The sequence below is a fragment of the Macaca mulatta genome, chromosome 4 (assembly GCF_049350105.2).
Source record: "Macaca mulatta isolate MMU2019108-1 chromosome 4, T2T-MMU8v2.0, whole genome shotgun sequence".
Classification (NCBI taxonomy): Eukaryota; Metazoa; Chordata; class Mammalia; order Primates; family Cercopithecidae; genus Macaca; species Macaca mulatta.
The window spans coordinates 109709365-109733345 of NC_133409.1; the positions used below are offsets into that span (position 1 = coordinate 109709365).

The window sequence follows — 23981 nt, forward strand, 5'->3', positions numbered from 1 at the left end:
TAGGTTCAAAGGAGGAGAGTACAGAACAGGTAAATCAAAGGTTTAGAAAACTCCAATTTTGAGAAGTTTTCAGATCGCTCCCAGCCCTGAAGTCCTTTGATGTCTCAACTTTCAAGGGTTTTTTTGATACTTCCCCAGTAAGGATGGGGGACTATCCTGGTGGGTTGTGGGCTTGTGCTGCCAATCATGGAAAGATTCTATGCCTCCTGGCTTGTGAGAAGCGTCCAAGAGAAAACTGACATCAGAGGAGCCACAGAAAAAGAAAGCCTGCCCCTCAGAAAGAGTCTGAGATTTCCTCCTTAACATTATGATTCCTATAAACTACAGTGTCACAGGGAGATAATTCTTCAAGCAACTTCAGACACTGTGCTCTAGGAAGAAGATTCTTTCAGGGCCCTTATGGAAGGTTTTGAGTAGTTCTGTGTCCTGTGGTAGGAGAAAGGACAGCAGGGAAAGGAGCAGAACTAGGAAGAAGATGCAAGCAACAAAAATAGCACCTCCTACTTGACTGCTCAACCTCAGTCTCCCCAACCATATGACAGGAACTGCCTGCAGAAATCTCTGCATAACTGGTAATGCATCCTCAGGCTACATAGCACCCAGGAAAATGAACTTCTGTATACATCTGTCTACATGAGTTATGATGCCTGCCAGTCTGAGTTTGGGCTCAACTGGGAGCAGCTAGGCTCAACGAAGAACACAATTAGTTCAAGACTTAAATTGGAATGAAATAAAAACAAGTCTTAATCTGAGACCAAAAGCCACACACTCAAAGGTTGTGCCTAACTTGTAACCAGAAGAGATTATCACATAATATCTTCCCCCATGTTTCACACACAGATAATGTCCATGAAATTCACCAATACTTAGATATTATCCATGAAAGTCACCAAAGACAGTGCTAGTTTATTTTATGTATTGTTGTATCTCTGGCACTTATATAGGTTTTGAACTGAAGTAGCCACAAGACAACATCCCCAGAGAGAGAGTATGGAGTATGTGGGAAAGAAGGCTAGCAAAGGCGGCTGGTTTGCTTAGACTGGACATACAACTGTTAGGATCTGGACAAATCTGAAAACATCTAAGTGCCGTTTCCTTCTTGCATATTATGTAGACTATTGACCAGAGATGAAGGATCAGAGACAGCTTGCTGGTTTGTATCAGACAAGGCATTAAATCTTCTTGATCCTTGCCTGTTATTAGACAGTTCACAAAAATGAATTCTGCAGGGTGAGGTACTCCATTGCTTCCCACATGTTGATCCCTGTTATTTCCCCCAGCGTGAGAAACCAGATGGCACATTTGAGGCGGTCAGGACTGCACCCTCTCCTGTCTTTGTGGGTTACTCATTAAAAGAACAATTACCTTGAAGGTTCTGGTCAGGTTGCTGCTGGTAAATGACCTGAGCTGCTATTGATCAAAAAGGAGTCTAAGAGAAATCCAGACGTGGAATAAGTGGGGAGGAGGGAATAACATACAGGCATAAGAGTCTCCAGATTGGTCTCCTCTCACCCTATTCCTCCCCACAGGCCTTTTTCTCAGCACAGCAACGTTTCTTTAAGTGTTTCTTTAGTAAGTCAGATGGTGTCAGCCTCTGCCCTAAAGGCTCCAATTGTTTCCATTGCTCTAGAGGTAAAAATCAACATATTACAAATGCTTATAGGGAGGCTTCCAACATTTTTTGCTCACTTAAGCCCCTAAAACAACTTTTAAGCTATATAATCCCCTCACATGCTTTTCCATTGACATCTAAAGTTTTTTGGCAAGTTTAATAAATAGGTTGTAATTTTTGGTGAGTTGTAAATATTGATATTTAAAATAAAACTAGAATTGGATCTTTCTTATGTATCCAGCAGAATCTACCACAGCCACTCAATATTTACCATCAAATTCTTTTAACAGATAGGTGAGAAAATTCTTCTTAACAGTAGGAAATGTCACATGGTTTCTTTTTCTCCATACACTTACATTTCCATTCCACTTCTCAGAGTCCCATTTTAATGTAATTTATGTTTATGCTTGAAAAATCTGTTATTGATTGCTCTAAAATACTTTTTAGTAACAAAAATATGAACATAACTTGAAATCACATTTTTTATTTCTTGTGACTATAAGATTTATGTGTAAAAATAAATTTCTTCTGGATTCAGTTGCATTTATCATTTTTAATATATAATCAATTAAAACTAAACACATATAGTTTTAGTTTTTGTTGATGGATATAGAGTGAGATTCAAGTTTTGTGGTTGTTAATGTTTGTAAATACAAAATCACAAATGCAAAATTCTAAACAGGGCTTTGGAAGAAATCAATGTTAAAAAAGGATCTGTAGCTTACGCTTCCTTAGCTTCTGCCTCTGGATCAAAGTGATTGCTTTGGTTTTGCTCCTCTAATTGTTCATATACAATTTGTCATTATTTATATTGTGCATTGATAAAATGAGACTAAATTTAACATCAATTTTATCCCTATTATCTTACTTAGTTTCAGTTAGGTGTTGAGAAAACTTCTTTAGATAAATAAGTAGATGGGAACAGATGGAGTTTTGTTACAGCACTGTTCTTGTTCTTTAAATTCCTTTTTCATTATATGCCAATAATCACATCATGATCTGTCATCATTATTTTTAATGATCTATCAATCAGCTGTCAACCTATTAGGACTCCTTCTAATTTGTTGAAAGCAAAGAATCATAAATCACCTAGATTGCCAAAATGTGTGTCATCCCTCAACTCAGTTCACTCCCTTTCTCAAACTCAGTACTGTTATTGCAAATTGTTCCTTGGTGTGGTAACCTAGAGGCACTGTGCCACAATAAGAGTAGGGATGGATGAATGGGGAAAGGATTGTGACCAAAAAGGAAGTGCTAATGAAGAGGTGTGTCTTTAGGGAGACCAATTTTGGGAAAGCTTGTACAGGAAAATGGAGACCCGGAAATTGATTCTCTTTAAATGTGTGTGCCTGCTCATCACTTGGAAAGTGTTCAAGGACAGCCAGGGGCCCTGTACTTCAGTTTGGAGACTGCTGGTCTGCGAAACCCTACACAATCTGTGTTCACCTCATCACATCTTTCTTTTTTTTGAGACGGAATTTCATTCTTGTTGCCCAGGCTGGAGTGCAATGGCATGATCTCGGCTCACCGCAACCTCCGCCTCCCAGGTTCAAGCAATTCTCCTGCCTCAGCCTCCTGAGTAGCTAGGATTGCAGGCATGCACCAACATGCCTGGCTAATTTTGTATTTTTAGTAGAGATGGGCTTTCTCCATGTTGAGGCTGGTCTCGAACTCTTGACCTCAGGTGGTCTGTTCGCCTCAGCCTCCCAAAGTGCTGGGATTACAGGCATGAGCCACCACACCTGGCCCTCGCCACATCTTTCTATCTTCATCCTCTGTTACTCTCAACCTTGCTCTGGCCACAGCGACATCCTCCCTGCTCCTTCAATGCCCCTAGCACTCCATAAACTGGGAGACTTTACTTTTCCCAAATGGCTCAAAAGTCACCTTTATAGTGAGGTCTTCCTCAACCACTCTATTTTAAACTGCAGTTTTACACACACACACCCGTGCGCACGCATGCACACACGTACACACGCACACAATATTCCCTATTTTCTTGCTTTCCTTTTTCTCCATAGCATATAGTAAGTACTCAATAAATATTTGTTAAATGAATTAACTTTTAGAGACTGTAAATTTGTGTGTCAACATAAGCCATGAAATAATTTTCCATGTTATTAGACTTTGCTTGGGATTGGGTATGGGGAGTCTCTTAGGGCATGGCCATTTTCCACCCCTAATGACTCTGTATTACAGTGTGTCAGGAAGCAGTATGGGAAGCATATCGGATCTTTCTGGATCGCATCCCTGACACAGGGGAATATCAGGACTGGGTCAGCTTCTGCCAGCAGGAGACCTTCTGCCTCTTTGACATCGGACAAAACTTCAGCAATTCCCAGGAGCACCTGGATCTTCTCCAGCAGGTGAGCCCAAACACCACACGGTTATTTGGAACACTGCACCAATAGTTCCCAGGCTCCAGCCCCTAGGCCTTTTGAATTGGTTTCCACAGCATAATAGTTAGTTGAAGAAGTGCTTGGAGGTATCTGATTAGGCCAATAGAAATTTTATTCTTGCAAAATAATATGGTACAGTCAGGTTGAAGTGTAGTTTAAGGGAGAAGGGAATGAAAATAGACTTTAGCTCTTCAGTTGGCATTATCTCCTGGTAAAATTACTTTTTATCTTTATCTTTTTGCAGAGAATAAAACAGAGAAGTTTCCCTGAGAGGCAAGTACCCAATATAGAGTGTGTGTGTGCTCTTGACTTTAAAAAGATAGTACAACGGAGTGAAACTAAGCTATTCTACCTGTAGGATTTTATGTCAGCCACTAAGATCTGCGTAGATTATTCTGACAGACAATTCCTGCATATAATGTACTGAAGATAAATCAGTACATAAGACAAAAATATATAGACCTTATAGATTTAGATAGATGTTTGCATTGTTTGCAGACAAAATGAATTAATCACTATGTGATATGTATCTAATGCGCACCTTCACTTATAAGAAATAGAGAAATTAAAATAGTTTGATTTTTAGAATTTATGGTAAACTATTAGTTACATCAAGAAAATATTTAATACAATCAAAGAACAACTTGAATTTTGAACTCTCACTTGGTATTCTGTAAAGTGTTAATATCTCTCAAACTAAATTACTAACGCTCTAAGTTATATCCTCAACAAGAACTGAATATCAAATAAGAAAATCAAAAAACAAAATAAAGAAAAAAGGAAAACTACATTAGATTAAATGATTAAAGAAGAGAGACGTTGTTGTCAAACTCTAAACTCACAAATTACATACATCTTATGGCATTTAGAAGTCTAAATCTGAAGATAATACTACAAAGAGAGACACAAATTTGGCCATACGAATTACTGACAGTACTTTACAATGCCTTTCATATTTATCCCTTTTGTTTCTATTCCCTTTGCCACTAACCTAGTCTAGGACCTTATTAATATACTCTGTGAAAAATGTCTAATCTGATCTCCCTGACAGATTTCCTTGCCTCTAACCTCTTCTTCTCCTTAACTTGCATAATTGCTACTAGATTCATAAGTCTGAAATATTCCTTTTATTACATCGAGCCCTGTTCAATGGCTTTCAAAAGATTCCTACATCTTCCTCTTGCCGTTCTGAATGTCCACCCCCGACCTTCTCCAACCCACCTCCGTGTGCAGGAGACTGAATGGTAAGAACTGCATCACTGGCATCCCTTGCCTCTGGCTTCTGGTTACGGCCAGCCAGTGAGGAGGAAGAAATCAGAGAGAGAAGAGAATGCTGGCAGAAAATGTACACACACACCTGCAGAGTCTTTAAGGCCTATTGGCCTTTGTCAGCTTCAGCTCAGTTCCTGCCAGGCCGTTCTTTCCAGAGGGCCTTCTCTGTGGCTGGCTCCTGGTCTCCTCTCATCCCTTCTGGCCCCAAGGATAGTTTTAGCACCGCACTGTTACTGAACCTGTGGGGTACTGTGCTCTCCCTTGTGGTTGCTCTTATACTCTTCACACAACTTCATAAATAATCCCTTTATTGAACTTTGCACAAGTTACCCCACTATGAGTGAGTCATCTGTTTCTTGCTAGAACCTTCACTGAGGCAGAAGCCGAACTAACTAATCCAGACCTTTCACCTCCTAACCTTTCCAACTTGGCCTCCCATTATTATTATCCATGATTCCACAGCTGCCACCATGCCTCTTCCTCACTGCATATCGACCACACCCTATTCATTCGGATTCTGACCCTAACCTTTCCCTCTTGCTTGGAAGAATCTGCCTTTTCCACTCCATCTATCAAAATTCTACTCTCGTTCAGGCTCCAGGTGGAATCCCGCCTCACCAGGATGTCTTAACGGACTATTTGAGTTTACAGCAATCTCCTCCTGCTTTGAACTTTGTACTCTTTTTGGCACTTATATTTTTATTGAACACTCCCTTGCTTTCTCCAGTTTTCCTGTAGGAGTATAAACTGCTCAAGGGCAGGAACTGTTTCATACTTTCCCACCTACTGTACAAAACTGAGCAAAATCCTCATATATTTTGTTAATCAATTATGTCTATCAAGCCACTCTTTTACAGATTTTAAAAAGAGATTGCCAGGAGAAATAATGTGACTAAGGAAAATCTTAATACTACGGTATTACCTTTGTTCACAAAACACAGACATATTGATTCTTCTCATTTAAATATAGGATAATACTTTACTGATGCTTCCACTTTTAAAAAAGAAAAAGAAGGCAACTCAGGGTGCATCCATAAGAAAAAAAAAAAATCAACAGAATGTACCAAATCTCGACAGAGAACCATTAAAAACTATAAGGAACAATTACCCAAGCCAGAAAGAAAAGGAAATAGAAGCATTTCATCTATTCCTGTACCTGCCAGCATTGCTGGAGAGAAAGAAAGGAACATGAAACAAACATTTTACATTAGCTATGGTTACCAAGTTGTTTTCAACAAAGAAAGAAAGAAAGAAAAGGAAAGAAATTATCTTTTCTTATAATCCTTTCTAAGAAGACAAAACAAAATGTTCTCACCTGACTAACCCGTAAGTCGGCCAATTTCAAATGACTTTGAAATAAATCCAGTGGAAGAACTGAGTAGCTCAGCTTCCCAAATTACAGATCCTTGGTGATGGTGTAGATTGCCAGTTTAATGGCAGAATCACATCTTTTAGTAAAGGGCAAGAAAACATCATCACAGCGTCCTGCACAAAATGGACTGTTGACTTGTAACTAATGCGATAGCCAGCATTTTACTAGCTATTATTTTGGTTATCATTTTTTTTTTTACGGCAAGACACAGAAGGAGATGAGAGTGATATTAAGAGGAAGGAGATCTTACTATAAACAAAGATCTCTAAAGTAAAAACAAATTGTCTGGGCTATGAGTGCTATAATGTTTGATATAATGAGAGTTGTTAAATATGGTCTTCATAAAAACCATTTATTAAGTACGTAGTATAATACCAGAAGAAAATAACAAGAATAGCTGATTTCAAATTCCACTATAGAGGCTAAATTTTTATCTGGCCTGTGTGCACAACTGTAGTCATCGATGTTTACAGTTAACATCTGTTCTGATGTAACAGATTAACATCTCTTAATTTTGTATATTACACATTAACAATATGGCAGAATTGTGTGTGGCAGAAATATGTAGGTGATACTATTGGCTATGACTAATTCTAGATAACTGTACTGTAAAACACCAGAACACCTAGCCATTCCCCTTGGCCTTCCCATCATCATGAGCCACAGAAAATTAGATCAAATATATCGGTCAAATGCTGCTATATTATACTAATGCAGACACAACACTTTGGACCTAATAGCTTATAGTAACAAACCTTTCAGTGAGTTTCAGAAAATATTACTACCATTGTTACAGGACTTTTCCCTAGTTCAGCTAAAAATGGGGTCCTTGTCTATCCCACAGCCATGAAAATTTAGGCTTGCGGATGGTTTGAAGGCTGAGTAAGGCAGGGTTTTATTGGGTGGAAAGGAAGAAAAGGGGGAAACGGACACTGGCCTAGCTAGACTGCTTCCCACCCACAGCTTGAATCCCAGGTTCCACACAGAAAGAGGAGGGGCCAGGCTCCTCCTTGCTGTAAATGGCATGAACTTCCAGAGGCTCTACCCCAGGGGGCAGGCTGGTTGGAATTTTTCCGGGGACCCCCTCCCCACTTGGCTCTCTCATTCCCCACTCTAAAGAAGTACGTCTAACCATTGGATTAAGAATAAAGACAAAGACAAAACCGCTTCCTGCTGACAGGGGCTGTTGTTTTGGGGAAACAGCAGTCAGAGCTCACTCAGAGGCCTATTTAAGGATTCCCAGCAGAAGGGGTCATTGTCTGAGGCTCTGGTTGCATGACTGTCAGAGTCTGATGGCCCTTTTTGCCAGCATGTTGGGCTTCTGGCTTCCTTTCCCCTGAGCCCAATCCTAAAACAACCAGTTTAAGGTTTGGGAAATTAACTCTTTCCAGTCTAGAGGATGCATCTGAGGGGAGCGTAGTATGAAGACACAATTATGTATCAGTGAAGAGGGAACAGAGGAGGAGAAAGGAAAAATAAGGCATTTTTTAAAGGAGTCCCAGGAGTTCGGGATGCATTTGCAAGGGATGCAGACTGAAGATGAATGGCTACACATCTAGAAAGAGGGGAGCAGGCATCTCTGGTTTCCTTCTCTTCCTAACATATGCCCAGGGTACATGAGGGAGAGAATGAAGAGTGTCCTCTTTCTCTCTTCCATCCTTGCATCCCCAAATCCCGGTGACCTTGTCAGTTCCCACCATGAATGCCAAAACAGCTTGCACCCATCAAGCAGGGAGGGCCTTAGAGAATGGAAATGATCTGCTCTCATCTATGTCTCTATCCCTGCTACCGTCAGTAGCCTTGGAATTCCCTAGACCTCATTTATACCACAGATATTAACGTGGCCTTTATCCACAAAACAGGAGGCTTGGGTTGGCTAAATCAGCAGGAATCAGCCATGTTCACCTGTGCTGTGCCTTTTAACCTCTGTTGTCATTTGCCTCTGGATCCCTCAGATCCAGTTTTCCTTCCTAGGGCTTTTGCCTGAAGCTTGGAATTGAGTTTGGGACAAAAATATGTCTCAGGGGATTCCATGGACTCGTTATCATAAGCTGAATGCTAAGGTGAAACTGTGGAATTGAGTCCTCCAACATGGGAGAGAAAAGGATGTCTTGTGACACACCAAGATAACTAGTAGCTATAGTTATGCTTGCTAGAATTTGGGTGCATGGTGCTTGGCTTTGGTTACTTCCCTTGGTCCTACTTCCCCAAAAAGGAAACCTCCATGTGATGGGCACCCTATTTATTCCCTATTTATTCCATCACCTGGCAGGATTTGCAGGATAATTGCTCAGAACTAGAAATTGATCCAGATTTCTACATTACCCATCCCTCTTGTTCTTTCTGAGTTGCAGCCAGAGATTGCTGGTTGGTTCACAGAAGAAGCAGGGTTAGTCTAAAATATAGGCAAAAACTTAAAAACAACTAATGAGTTTAGAATTTAATTACAAATGTGTAAGTTTTGAAACATAATTTCCCTCTCTCCAGTCCTCATTTTTGTTAAAAACAAAATCATAATAGGACTGAGTTGTTTGCAAATAGACTTTGGTTTTATACTTGGCCTAATTATTTACATAAAGTGCAGCAATAATAATTATTTCTACATAAGCCTTTTGGATTGGTTTTGGTGGACGTCTGTTCCACAAGGAATCTCAGGTGAGACCTTTAAATGCTGATCCCAGCTATGGTTGTATCCTCAAATGCTTGTGAGTTGGGTGATCCCTCCTCTTAAGGTCCTAAGATAAACTTGGAGGTCCTGGACCTGTTAGAAAGTGACATTCTTTACTGACCATAGGTCAAGGACCCTCTACAGGGACTGCATAGACAAGGGTATGAGGCCAGTTTCCCCACTGGGAGGCTTTTATTGGTTCGGTAAGTCAAGATGGACTCCTTAAAGGGAGGCATACACTTTCAGTCAAAGCCTTGATAAAATACCCAATTTTTCCAATTGTGTCTTGTTGCAAAAGAAAAATGGATTCTTATTGCACTGATGCAAACAACTATATTGCCATAAGTTAAGAATACTCACAGATAGTTTCCAAATTCTAAAGGAACCAGGCAGAGAGAAACAAACATGCTCCAAATTTTTATCCCAGGAGTATACATTACTTAATTTTTAAAGGCTATAAATAGTTCAAAATAAGTTTCCTTGACTCTGAAAAATAAAACAAGGACCAGCAATATTCCAAGAAAAAGTCAAAAGGTTGCTTCAGCTTTCTGAGTTCAGTCCATTTATTAACTCTGGTTTGGCTTGATATTCTTAAGCATTTCAGCTCCTCATGAGTCCTGTACATTTTCCCTTATTTCAATGTTACAATCTCCAAAGTTATCAGAAGTCTGTATTTGAGAGCACCTGTTAAAGTCCTACAGCTTATTATGAAACATCTTTTGAAAAGGATAAAAACAAGACAGCAACTGTCTGTGAATAGCAAAATGTCCAGCATAGTTACAGATAGAAACAATTGACAAATTTGGTTATCTCCGTGGTTTACAATAAGTTAACATAACAACCTTAATTATGATTGATAGCATACTTTTAGACATTAGAATTTTCAAAATCCCACAGAATTTTGGAACATAGATCAGCATTATTTACCCAGATATGACCTAAAGAAGATTGAACATCATTTTGACAATCCCACGTACCTAAATATGTCAAATAATCCTGTTTACCTCTTTTCTGGACATTCCAGGGGCTCTCCGGACTATCCAAAAAGCCAGGTGTCAAGAAGAACAATTTTGAAACTGAAGTTTGATTTTGGGTAGCCTTTTAAATATGTTTAAAGCACTTGATATTATGAAATGTAATTCCAGATTGCCATAAATTATTTATTGTGCCAAAATGACGACTCAGAAATCTTAAAGAAGCAAAAACCTTTTATAACTCTTTACAAATTTTGCCAAAGAGCAGATTAGGGCCTGAAGAAAATTTTGTTATGGTTTTATCTCAATGCTCAATTTACAGGAAAAACCACATAATACCTTTTGTTTAAATTTAGTCAATATGTTCACACAAAGAAACTCTTCTGAAAGAGTAATTTCCACAATTCTTCCAGCACGTCTTTGAACCTTCAGCCTTTTTCCATCTAATTTAATACAATCCTTTAACCCTAGGCCAAAGTTTACATTTCCATGCCTTCTTATAACCTTTTACTATAAAAACACATTTTACTGTTCTTACACCCCTTGCATGTCAATCTGTTTTCAGTAGTTTCAATTACATGTTATATTGTTAACTACCAACAATTTTTAACTTTAAGATAAAACCTGGTAAGTTACTTTAATTGTGTGCTAACTGCAGCAGAGGTTTGCCTTTTTAGTTAAGGGTGTAATTAGTTCCATATGTCCCCAGGCCTTACCTATTGTGAAGCCAACAAGACAGTTCTCAAAACCCAAAAAGCAGTTTATAACCTCAAAACACTTAGCAAACCTTGCATCTGACCTGCATAGTTTAGTTCACCTATTTACATTTTAATGATACCTTCATTTTACCAATAATCTTTAAGGTTGTTTTTATTTCTTAAAGATTAAAGTCACATGCACTGAAAGGTACTACAGCTTTTAACTTTCCTTAAAAAAAAATAGATCCAAGTGCTTGTCTTTCTTTAGGCCAAATTAATTAGAGCTCTTTGACAGACATTACACACAGTACACACACAGACAGGCAGAAGAAACACCAGTCATTTAAGAGACTGATTTAGAAAAACATTCAAATAGCAAACCAGAAAGGGCTCGTCTCCTAAGGCAGGATTACTAAACAAAGTCTTGCCACTGGAATTACAAGCCACGCCCTCAAGATGTATAACGATGGAGGCTTGATTTCACAACCAAAACTTTGCAGACAATACAGTGATAGTTGTTGGGGGTGGTGGTGTGGCCTGGTAAAGGGGAAAAGAACTTTAAAGGTTAACTGCAGAAGGGGTGGGGAAGAGTAAAGAAAAGAAAAACGTTTAAAAATGCCTCAAGAAGAACCTCTTATTCTTATGCAAGAGTTCCTCCACCAGGGAAGAAGTTTAATTACTGTCCGATGGAGGTGGACCCCTTGGCCGGGGAAGCAGAAGGCTGCTGCAGTGACACATGGCTGGGAACAAGCCAGCCAGCTGTGTAGGACCCTTAGACCATGTGTTCCAGCCCCAGCAGGGAGGGGAGAGCAGCGGGGAGATGCTGCTCACTGCTCCTTTTTCAACCCCTAGAAAGGAAGGAAACGGCCATGAAAATGCCCAGGAATGATGGAGTGTGGAGGCATGGTTTCCCCCACCCTCAGAAATCCGAGGATGAAAAGGCTTAGAAGCAACAGTGAGAGGTTTTGAGTCCCCATTTCACTCACTACTTCTCGAGGCCCACGTTGGGTGCCAAAAATGTTGCAGGACTTATCCTTAGTTTAGCTAAAGACAAGATCCTTGTCCCTCCCACAGCCATGACAATTTAGGCTCTCAGATGGTTTGAAGGGTGAGTAAAGCAGGGTTTTACTGGGTGTGTTGGAACCGAACTGTCGATTCCTTCCTGGGCAGGGGTCGCCGCGAAGGATCACCGACACGAGATTCACAGCAGAGAGTTATTTATTACTAGCGCGCTAGGGTCCCAAGTTCTAAGTTGGCCCTGGGACCCCGACTGCTTGTTACAGGCTGTTTATATAGGCAAATACAAGTTCAAACACAGCTTAGGGCGCGAAATTCAAACAAAGCTTTAGGCGCGTGGTAATTGGGTCTGTCTATGGCCTGAGCAAGTTGTCTTATGCTAATTGGTTAGAGCAGGACCTTATGAGGTTTTTTCTTGGAGTTGCTGATTCCGGGAACTTCGAGGCAGGGTGGGACCCCCGGAATTGGCAGGGTGGGACCCCATGAGGTTGTTTCCCGGAATTGGCAGGGTGGGACCCTATCCAGAGCCACCTGGTGTTAATTTTTTCTATATGAGGCCTATTTTCTAAATTTTATGAGGCCTAGTTTCAGGTGGAAAGGAAGAAAAGGGGGAAAACAGGGACTCTTGCTAGCCCAGAGTCCCTGCTAGAGTGCTTCCCGCATGCAGCTTGAATCTCAGGTTCCACACAGGAAGAGGAGGGTCCAGGCTCCTCCTGGCTGCAAACTGTGCAAACTTCCCAAGGCTCTATCCCATTGGGCAGGCCGGTTGGAGTTTTGTGGGGGACCCCGTCCCACCTGGCTCTCTCACCACTACTCCTTTCTAAGTAAAGCTTGTTAGAATGGGCTAACATTATACACAAATAGCTCTAACACCATGACCTTGGATCTGCTCCTAGAATCTCTTCCACACCATCATTCCATGGCACTGAGAACCTACCACCAACTTCCTGGCTAGTTACCATTACAGGCAATGGCTGTGCCCAGAATACAGATTTAGTAAACCTGTATTACCCAGAAATCTACCTCTTTCCCATTATTTAACCACAAGAGTTACTTTATTAGATAAGCTTAATGACTCTGAATATGCAGGCTTGAGGGTCTGAGATTTTAACAAGAATATTTCAGTCACAGATCATGTCATCAATTATCTCTGATGTCAAGAACACAGTGTAAGTGCAATGGAACTATAACATTAGGCCCCAAAGACCAGCTTTGCCTACCACAGAACCCCAGGACCACACAAAACCACTCCAGTGGAAAACACTGGAGCCAAACATAATCATTTTGGAGAGTTTTTTGAATTTTTCCTCAATGAAAATATATTCAAAAATTACTTCTGTAATTTAAAACCAGGTAAATCCAGTTTTAAAGTATGGTTTTCCTATAACTTTTAGGTCTACTCAGTATAAGAAATTTAAATGTATATTCTCTACTGTCATCAAGTTCTCTTTCACTACCTCTTCTTTCTTTTCTGTTGCACTAATAGAAAAGATGAAGTATCTACAGAGAAGACATTGGGAGAGCCTAGTGAAACCATTGTGGTTTCAACAGGTAAGCTTAGATCTAATTTCTTTGCTTCTAAACTTTCATTCAAATCATGATAGCATGTTATTTATAAAATAATTTCTAATTGAAGATAATGTTTAAAATGTATTTTCTCAAAGCTAGCTTATATTTCTAACCTTGTAAAATAATTTAAATTTATTGTATAAAACTCGGAAAATACAGAAAAGAATAAAGGTAAAACCAAACCACTCAATATCTTACAGTTTGGAAGCAACCATCATGAACATTTACTATTTTCTGCCTTCTTTCTTCTATTATATACACATGTTACTGAGACCGTTTTTACTTAGAGTTTGTGTCATTTTTTCCACTTAACCCGATGTAAAGGATATTTTATAGTTCCACTAAAATTTCTTCAAAATTATCATTTTAATGACTTGCAACATTCTATTGCATCCATACAGATGTCATCAACTTAACCATTGCATCATTGTAACTGACATTACAAATAGTGTTTTAATTAAGATATTTAAACATAAATCTCTGTCAAATCACTAATTTCTAAAAATAGGTTACTAAATCAAACACTATGGATTTTAAGGCTTTTAATAAATTTTGCCAAATTTGTTTTCCAGAAATTTTGTTACAATTTAAACATCCCACTGGCAGAAAAGACAAGAGCCTGTCTCATTACAACACCTATCAATATTGAATATTACTATTTATTCTAGAGTTTGCCAAAAGGCAGAGGAAAATAATTTCTCCTGTGTATATTAGATGTTTGAAATTTCTCTTTCATGTATATTTCTATTGCAGTCTTCCCACTTTCCCATATAATCTAAGAATACTTTTAAATATATACAATAAAACTATTCTCTGGGCATTGTATTCCCCAGTTCATTTGATTTTTAGTAATGTGAATAAGATTTTAAGAAATTAATTTTTGATAACTTAAAATGTAGAAATTGAGAAAATAGATATTTGTAAATAAATGACAATATTAGTTTCCCATTTCTTTCTTTACTGACATTCAGAGTAAGCTGCTGTGCCTATATTTCAGTTTTCTCCTAAGTTCAGCTGATTTATCATTTCTAGACTGGCTTGTAGATAATAATAGGACAAGCCTAGTTGAATTTTAATCATAAAATAGTTAGCAGTAAAATGCATTTTTAACAATAAAAAGAAGAACTGCATGGTTAATTCCCACTTATAAACAGCTCAGATTTGACCTGCGACACCTAATATCAAGTCTTATTCAAAAAGGTATTATTTAGAGGAGGAGCATACAAACATGTAAAAAGAAGTTTTGTACTGACTTCATTTTAAATGGGAAAACAATCAAAATTAATAAGAGAATTGAAATTTGTATTTCTACTTTAAATTTGTAGTTAGTATACTTTAGCTGATAGAAACTTTTGTAATAACAAGATTAGATTTAGTAAGATAAGTTACAATAAGTTAAAATGACCTCTTTCTTATAAATTATTTTTCATTTTTTTAAATAAAAATTTTTAGGGACCAGTGGACAACTGATATAATATAATGTGATATATCACCACCATATATTTGAGTTCTAGCAACAAATGTTTTAGAATTATTTACCCAGTACTTCTGGACACCTGAGGTTGAAGTACACACACAGAACAGTCAAGATTAGATTTTGATTGGGAAATGTTACTAGGTGCCTAGGTGTGAAGGAAGAGTGAGAAACCTCCAAAAGAGGCTGAATGCATTCAAAGGTAAACCCAGGCTACCTAATAATTGCTTTCGGTTGTAATTATGTGAATAATTTACATTTTCAAGGTAATAAAATGGAAGGATAGCCAAATAAAAATTTGTTCTTCTAGGGTACTAGCTAAGCACTTTCTTATTGTAACAAAAATTGTAGCATAAACCAATTATTCATAAAATTACAAAGTTTGAAGACGCCTTACATTGGCAATAGTCTGGTGAAGTCCAGAGCACAGAACACATCCATCCCAATTGCTCACAGCAGGATTCTTCAATGAGGGCAGAAGGGGAAGATGCCAGGGACCACATCCTTTGAGGTTCTGATATGCCACAGGGTATGTACTTTATTAGCCAAAAGTCTATCTTGCCTAGATGATTCTGATACCCGCTCTCATGCCCCCACTAGGAAGCACAATTTCACACCCAGTGCAATTACTTCACAGAGCCTCACAGTGACAAGTGACTACTTGTGACTGCCAATTCCCAGGTACCACATGCTCTTCAGGGAGTAAGGAAAGATCAAATCATTTTTCAGGATATCCTGTTTTCTAAAACACAAGAATAAACTAAGGCATTCTATGTTTTTGCCTAATTAAGGTTGAAATGGAAAGCTGTTTCTGGCTAAATATAAACCAATTAACAATAACACTATTTTATCTGAGCATTTTTTAAATAGTAATTTATTACAAAATAGAAATGCATTTGTATTACAATAATGCTTTTTTCTTTGCTTGAATAGAACCTAGACTTGCACTCTATGAAGATCTTTAAAAATATCAAAACATTTGCCACATATTTGAAATGGTTTGTGGTGATCTGTTCTAAAAGTGAAATTCATAGCATCTTAATGTTCTTTCATCTCTTGGATTTTCTGATTAAAATATTATGCCTCAATGATTGCTAAAGCAATCTACATTTTAAAGACTTGGGTAGTATTCTAAGAAAACTCTCAGAAGAGCAAATTCAAGGTAAACATCTGCCTATGCGTCCTTTGTAGTATCAAAAAGAAAAAAGTAATCAGGTCTCATCTAGCAAAAGCATTTAACTATAACACCTACAGGGGAGCACCAAACTTAGGTCTTTAATAGAAAGAATTAAGAATTTAGAACAGAGTATGAGTCATATTTTTTCAAGAACGTATTTATATGATCTTAAAAAGATGACTTCAGAAGGCATCTAACATCTGTAAATTTCAGAATGACAAAAAAGCATATTGAATTTTGACATCATTCTAATTTAAACTCCTCTGTTCTCATTTTTGTGTCCTTAATTTTTAAAATTTTCACAGATGTTGCCAGCGTCTCACTTGGGCCTTTCCCTGTCACTCCTGATGACACCCTCCTCAATGAAATTCTCGATAATGCACTCAACGACACCAAGATGCCTACAACAGTAAGAAGTTCCTAGAGTCGATCTAGCTCTTCATGTGCCTGTTTTTGTTCTTTAGCAAAACAGGAAAAGAGAATGGATAAACCATCCATTCAATAATATTAGTGCTGTATTGTTGTCACTCGGTTAAGAGTCAGTGACTTTGTTCTATTCTTTATTCTGACTTCTTCTTAGGTACTGAGGGGGGAAACATAGATTGAGACCTAGAAGAAAGGAGGAGGAGTTACAAGAAACAATTTAATTATAAGCTATGGAGTGCTGGGGCCTTTTTGCCCCAGCACCTAACAAAACTTAAATGTATTGGTGCTTAGCAAGTGTTAGAATGAATGAATCAATCAATCATGAAGCTCTTTCGCCACTGAGGTATAATTCTATGTTGACAGTAAGAGCGAAGGTTTTGTTCTCAGTCATGTCCAGGATGAATAGGTCAAATAGATATCAAAATGACCAAAATCCTATGTGTAAAACTGGAGAAAAATAAACACAGAACACAGTGAACCCAGTGTCCTAAGGCAAAGAGGAGCACTGGCCACCACTCTGACAGATGAGATGACTCATCTGTCATCTCTTTTCTCACAACCCCTATGTCCCATCTTCTTCAAAAGCTAACATAAGTTGCTCTCTCTGATTAAATATCCCCAGAATATTTCATTTCACATTCATTTAAATGTTCCATGAAACTTCAAATTTGCCTGACAAAATGGTAAGCTTCTAAAGAATACTGCATGTCAGACTTTTTAGTGTCCCATTGATCCTAGCACCATGCTACACCCATACAGATGCTCAATGTGTGTTTTTTGAATGAATGAAAATCTTTTAAACAAACATCAGAAGTCTTTTAAACGTGGATCCACATCCTCCTTGCGTCCTACTAAAGAGGCTGCAATACTGTCCACGCCCATGGCAGAGGGGAGTTTGTGACAAGAAATGGGGAGGAAATACATCTGCTACCATTTATCCAGTTGAGCTCTGTCCTTCAGGGCAATTTCCATTGACCGTTCTCTTCTTTCAGCTTCAGTAACTCTGATTTCACTATAAGAGACAATGTACGTAACCAGAGATATTCAACTTTCTGCAGATATATTTTTTACTTTTTTAAGAAAACTAACGGACCTTAGTATCTTCTGGGAATCCAAGGTTGAAAACTCTGTCAAACCCAAGTTTGAAACTGAGTTCTGGGCTCGCTCTGTGCCCTGGAAACCCATATGAATTCAGAGCAATGAGAGACCCCTGCTGGTTTCCAGACCAACAGGCAAGAAGGATGTCCCCTTGGCCGTTAGTGATGGAGCCGAGTCCAGATCCTCAGAACTGTGCCTCCGTTCTTAGCCACCTGCTTCCAAAGGTGGCCCAAATACATCATTCTTTCTGAGAGAAATTTCAAACTTTCTCTTGGCTTGATAGTACTTTCTAACTAGTTTCAATATGAAATTTAAGCACAGATATTCTCATTAAACCAGTCTAGTCTCTTCTCTAAGTTCTAGTTAAAAGGATTTTGATTGCAAAACACTTAAGCCTTCATAATCCACTTCTTGAGACAGTATCAACATATATTATCTAAAATAACCATTTATTTGTAGTTTAGGTTAACAGAGTTCTTTTTTTTTTTTTTTTTTTTTTTTTTTTTTTAACTCAGGAAAGAGAAACAGAACTCGCTGTGTCTGAGGAGCAGAGGGTGGAGCTCAGCATCTCTCTGATAAACCAGAGGTTCAAGGCAGAGCTCGCTGACTCTCAGTCACCATATTACCAGGAGCTAGCAGGAAAGTCCCAACTTCAGGTGAGTAGACCCGGCTGGTACAACCACACCCCAAGCTGTGACTGAGAGGTGGGAGCCGATAGGACATAAACCCTTATGGCGAATAGTTCCAGCTTCTCATGTCATTCATGTTCAACCATTTAAAAGAAAACCAAAATTACAATGGGTCCTAACATGTCAGAACAAATGGATCTCCAGGAAAGTTTTTTTTTTTTGGTTTTTTTTTTTGTTTTTTTTTTTTTTTTTTTTTTTTTGGAGACGGAGTCTCGCTCTGTCGCCCAGGCTGGAGTGCAGTGGCCAGATCTCAGCTCACTGCAAGCTCCGCCTCCCGGGTTCACGCCATTCTCCTGCCTCAGCCTCCCCAGCAGCTGGGACCACAGGCGCCGCCACCTCACCCGGCTAATTTTTTGTGTTTTTAGTAGAGACGGGGTTTCGCCGTGTTAGCCAGGATGGTCTCGATCTCCTGACCTTGTGATCCGCCCCTCTCGGCCTCCCAGAGTGCTGGGATTACAGGCTTGAGCCACCGCGCCCGGCCCAGGAAAGTTTTTTATTCCAGCTTTTTTATTCTCGAAACCTGCAGTGGTCCCCACCTGGCCCCTCTATCCACAGTTTCAGTTACCCTGTCAACTATAGTCCAAAAATATTAAATTGAAAATTCCAGAAATAAACAATTCACTAAGAAGGTCAATAGTCGCCTAACATATGTCACAATTTCTATACCATTTACCTTACTTCACCTCATCACATAGGCATTATACTGAGAGAGAGAGAGAGAGAGACCACATTCACATAACTTTTCTTGTAGTATATTGTTACAATTGTTCTATTTCATTATTAGTTACTGTTGTAAATCTTTTACTGTGCCTAATTTATAAATTAAACTTTATCATAGGTATGTATGTATGGAAAAAAAATAGTATATATGGGATTAGGTAGTCTCCACGATTTCAGGCATCCATGGGGTCTTAGAATGTACCCTCCACAGAGGATAAAAAGGGACTACTGTGTTTACATTTATATTTTCCTTAAAAATTAATAGGTTTTGCCAACCACGGTGGCTCATGCTTATAATCCTAGCACTTTGGGAGGCCAAAGCGGGCAGATCAGGAATTCAAGGTCAGCAATTCAAGACCAGCCTGGCCCCAATGTGGCAAAACCCTGTCTCTACTAAAAATACAAAAATTAGCTGGGTGTGGTGGTGGGTGCCTGTAATCCCAGCTACTCGGGAGACTGAGGCAGGAGAGCTGCTTGAACCCAGGGGGCAGAGGTGGCAGTGAGCCAAGATCGCGCCACTTCACTCCAGCCTGGGCGACAAGAGTGAAACTTTGTCTCAAAAAATAAATGAATGAAATTTAAAATAAATAAATAAAAATTAGTAGGTTTTAAAATCTCATTTAACTGAAAGACATATGCAGATGCTCTATAGCTAGACGACCATTATGGTGATGGTTTCACTGGTATATACTTATAGACAAATTCATCAAGATGTATATGTTAAATATGGACAGCTTTTGATATGTCAATTATGCCTCAATAAAGTAGATTTAAATAAAATAAAATGAATATTAGGCACCAAGTAGAGAAGATGCTGGATTAAAATATAAATTCTTAATTCATAATGCTTTGTCTTTACATAATACTTCTATTTTTACAGTTTGATGCAATTTAAAGACATAATATTTTTCATGGGTGATAAGAGGAAGGCAATTATATTGTCCATGTCATCAATTAATAAACTGAGGAGCTTTCCCAAGATGCCTCTTCCATCTCTGACCTTTGTTATATCTGTCTGTCCCTAATTACATTCAAAGGCTCTTCAATTCCCTGCAGGATAAATCCAGCTACTATGCTGAGTGTGGCATCTATACGCAATAACAAGATCTCTGCCTTTCTTTTTTTTTTTTTTTTTTTTGAGCCTCACCGTATACCAGTTCCTTATCATCCCCCTCCTTTTCACTCTAGTTTCCAGGAATGCAAACTATTTCCAATTTTTCCGACTGTTTAGCCTTTACATGTGCTGTCTGCTCTGTCTAGTACGCCCTTCCCCAAGTCTTGTTTTACATACTTCAACATGGAAAGTTTCCTCTACCCATTCTGCATCCAGTGTCTCTCCTGGGCTCACTCATTTCTTTCACAACACCCTTTGTTGATATTGCTTGCTTATGTGTCTATGGCCTTTGCTGTCTCTATTCCTCCCTCTTCATTCACCCTACTCATCGCCACCAGGCTATGAGCTTCTCCTAGAGAACAGGAGCTCTTTCAATCTCTGATGCCTAACCTTCTACTACAGAGTTTGGGATGCAGTTAACTACTCAGTAATCATTTGTATAAATGCAACTGAAAATAGAAGCATCCATGAGATTATATAACCAAGAACTACATTTGTGGACAACAGGAGTGCACATGAATCTTACTCAGCATGGCCAGGGAACAAACAGGCCCCCTTCTCATATTTGGAGAATTCAAACATATCTCTTCTCACCTGGAGAGGAGATGAATAAGTGAAACATTCTTAACCTCCAGCCTGTCTCTGCATCAGCATTCAGTCAATAAAATGTAAAGAATTCTTTCTACAAACGTCAAAGTAAAAGACAGCATGGGGCATTTATGAACCAGAAAACTAATTCAGACATGGATTATTAGAACAAATGAATTCAAGAATAATTTGTTAACAAACTATTTTTCTTTGGAACATTCTTTTTAGCAATTCCTTAATATAGTCAGAATATCTTCAAAGTAGAATAACTGGCCATAGGCTCTTCGATGATCTATTGTCAATTTTCTAAACACCTACAACAATTTGATGTAGAGTAATGCAAATATATTGGGATTTTTTAAAAATCAGAGTTCTAGTCCTGGTTTTGCAAAAAAATTAGCTCTGAGAAATTGGAGATCCCTAACCTAACTTCCTCACTTAGAAATTGTAGAAGATGACTTCAGAGTTCCTTTCCAAGTCGAAACTGCTGTGTATAGACATAATAGCTAGTACTTTTCTTAATGCTTCACATGTACTAACTCATTTCACTTTTCATTCTATAAGTGAGTAATATTATTTCCTCTTTTTATAAGAGGGAACTGAGGAAAGGAGATTAATATGTCCAACGGTGCCACATTTATTATCTAGCAAAACCAAGATTCCAACCCAGGCAGCCTGGCACCAGAACTCTTGCTCTTAACCACCATGCCATGCCTCCTATTTTTCCCGAATAAATATTTGTGGGAAAGGACTACTGTGTCATCATCAAATGGGCATGTCTTCTGTCTTTTTCTTTTCTTTCTTTCTATTTTTTTTTTTTTTTTTTTGAGATGGAGTTTAACTCTTGTTGCCCAGGCTGGAGTGCAATGGTGAATCTCAGCTCACTGCAACCTCCGTCTCCTGGGTTCAAGCAATTCTCCTGCCTCAGCCTCCCAAGTAGCTGAAATTACAGGCATGCACCACCACGGCCAGCTAATTTTGTATTGTTAGTAGAGACAGGATTTCACCATGTTGCTCAGGCTGGTCTCGAACTCCTGACCTCAGGTGATCCACCCTCCTCGGCCTCCCAAAGTGCTGGGATTACAGGCGTGAGCCACCACGCCCAGCCAAACAGGCATGTCTTGCTAGCCTCTGAAAAACTTATAAGCCAAAGAAGAGTATGCCCTGCCCAATCTTGTTCCAGAGACCCCTGGCATCAGTCCTGCTGGTTCCGTTTGCGCAGTCGTCACTGATTTCTCTAAGATGGAACCCCTCTGCTTACAGCATCTGTTCCCTCACCAGGCTCCCCAGCAGGGCCCCAACCACCTCACAGCCTGCCATCAGATAACTAATCAGCCCCACCACAGCCAATGCCTGCATTAGCACAGACATTCGGGCCTAATCAGGAATTAATGGACAGTGCTTTGCAGTAATTTAATTTCCACAATAAACCTAATGAGCAATTTAATACAAATGTCAAAAGGAATCATTTAGTTGTTGTCTGAATGCTTTCTCCTGTGCAAACATTCATGAGAACTCAACACGGCTGCCTTTTTATAGCCCAGTTAACATACATTCCAGCAGAATCAGGGAGGCCCCTGTGCATTCAGTATTATTAATAAGGTTAACTGGGCACTTAATTAGCAATTTAGTGGTTAGTGCTCCATGACTAGAAGGTCCCCAGAAGATTATTTAGCAGAATTAACTGAGGCTTTTGTCATCTCCTCCCTAGATGCCTTCCTCACACTCCTAAACAAAGTTGATTCTTAACCAATCCCAGACAGGTTCACAAAGAGGGCATGAACACAAACGATAAATCCCTTCCACCCAAGCCAGTGCCATGGAGCCCCTGGAGAGGAGGAGGGCTCTCCCCCGCAGTGCTCCCTGTTGCTGATGCTGCAGCTGCAGACATCTACAGTGCCAGTCCCAGGGTCGATTGACTGTTTTCATGTGTATAACAGCATCTCTGGTATCCTGGAGAAGAAAAATGGATGGTTCAGGATCTGAATCTGTTGCTCCAGAAACTGCAGCTCAGATTTAAATGTTAAATCCCTGGAGCGGTTACTGAAATGGCATGGCAAATTCCCCGTGGTCCCAAAGCTGTTTGTCCTAGGAAGCCACAGCAGACATGAAGCATGTACACAGACCTTCCTGCCTGCCCTCAGAATAAAGACTAGCTTTGCAAAACCCAACTTCCTAGATTTCTGTTGAGCCCATGGCAGGTTGTGGGTGGAGACACAGAAACTTGCTCCCCAGGCCTTCTGCTACTGTCCTCTCCAGGGACCCTCCTCCTGTCCTTCCTCCCTCTGAGTTTCAAAAATGACTAACTAAAGACTTGCTCTGCTCTTTCCAGGCTCCATGCCGTGTGCTCACTTAGGGGAGTAAGAGAAAAGTGGGCTCTCAGGAGCTGGTAATCCAGTAGAAGAAGTAGAGAATAAGAAAGTAAATAATACAAATCACTAACTGCCCAGCTGTGTGCCAGGCACTTGTTACTTATTAGTTGTCATTGTTATTCCTTTTTGGGTAAGGAGACCAAGATTCAGAGAGATTGAGCAATAAACTCAGGATCTTGCAGCTAGAAAGTAGCAGAACCAATATTTAAACCCCATCCTGTACAAATAGCTCCTCATCACTCAAAAGCTGAGCTACCTTCATCACTGTGGTTCCAATTATGTTCAGGGAATGAAACTGCTTTTAATATTGTCATCAAACATATATATAATTAGAAGGTAAATCAGTCTGCTGGGGGAAAAGAAATCGTACTGCAGTCTAAAGCCCAGTGTAAGTGATTTGGGGATTATCTGTGCATCACTGCTGTAGTCCTTCACACGAATAATGTAGAATTGGCAGTAATTTTTGATATGGTGACAACACAGTGGAATGATAATGAATTTAGAGAATGAAGAGATGCACTCAACTCAATTAAACAAAATTTGCTGAGTCCCTACTATGTGTATGACAATCTGCTAAATAGAAGGAGGGAGGTAAAGAAAAGAATAAACAAGACATGACCAAAGATCATGATCTCAGCGAGGGAAACTGACATGTACCTCACAGACTTTTATGGGGTATACTGCAATAAACTCTAGAATAGCAAAGAGAAAAAATAATTGAACCTGATTTTGGGGCTCTACA

General features: G+C 39.2%; 1 protein-coding gene across 2 annotated transcripts in view; it reads left to right on the forward strand.

The window, feature by feature from the left end:
* Positions 1 to 23981, forward strand: part of IMPG1 (interphotoreceptor matrix proteoglycan 1) — a 146052-nt gene that overhangs the window by 35766 nt on the left and 86305 nt on the right. For both annotated transcript variants that reach the window (XM_001113655.5, XM_015136808.3), the window contains 5 exons: positions 3812 to 3978; positions 4256 to 4284; positions 13499 to 13563; positions 16538 to 16641; positions 18272 to 18412. In XM_001113655.5, the coding sequence (XP_001113655.3) occupies positions 3812 to 3978; positions 4256 to 4284; positions 13499 to 13563; positions 16538 to 16641; positions 18272 to 18412 (506 nt within the window). The remainder of the gene's footprint in view (positions 1 to 3811; positions 3979 to 4255; positions 4285 to 13498; positions 13564 to 16537; positions 16642 to 18271; positions 18413 to 23981) is intronic.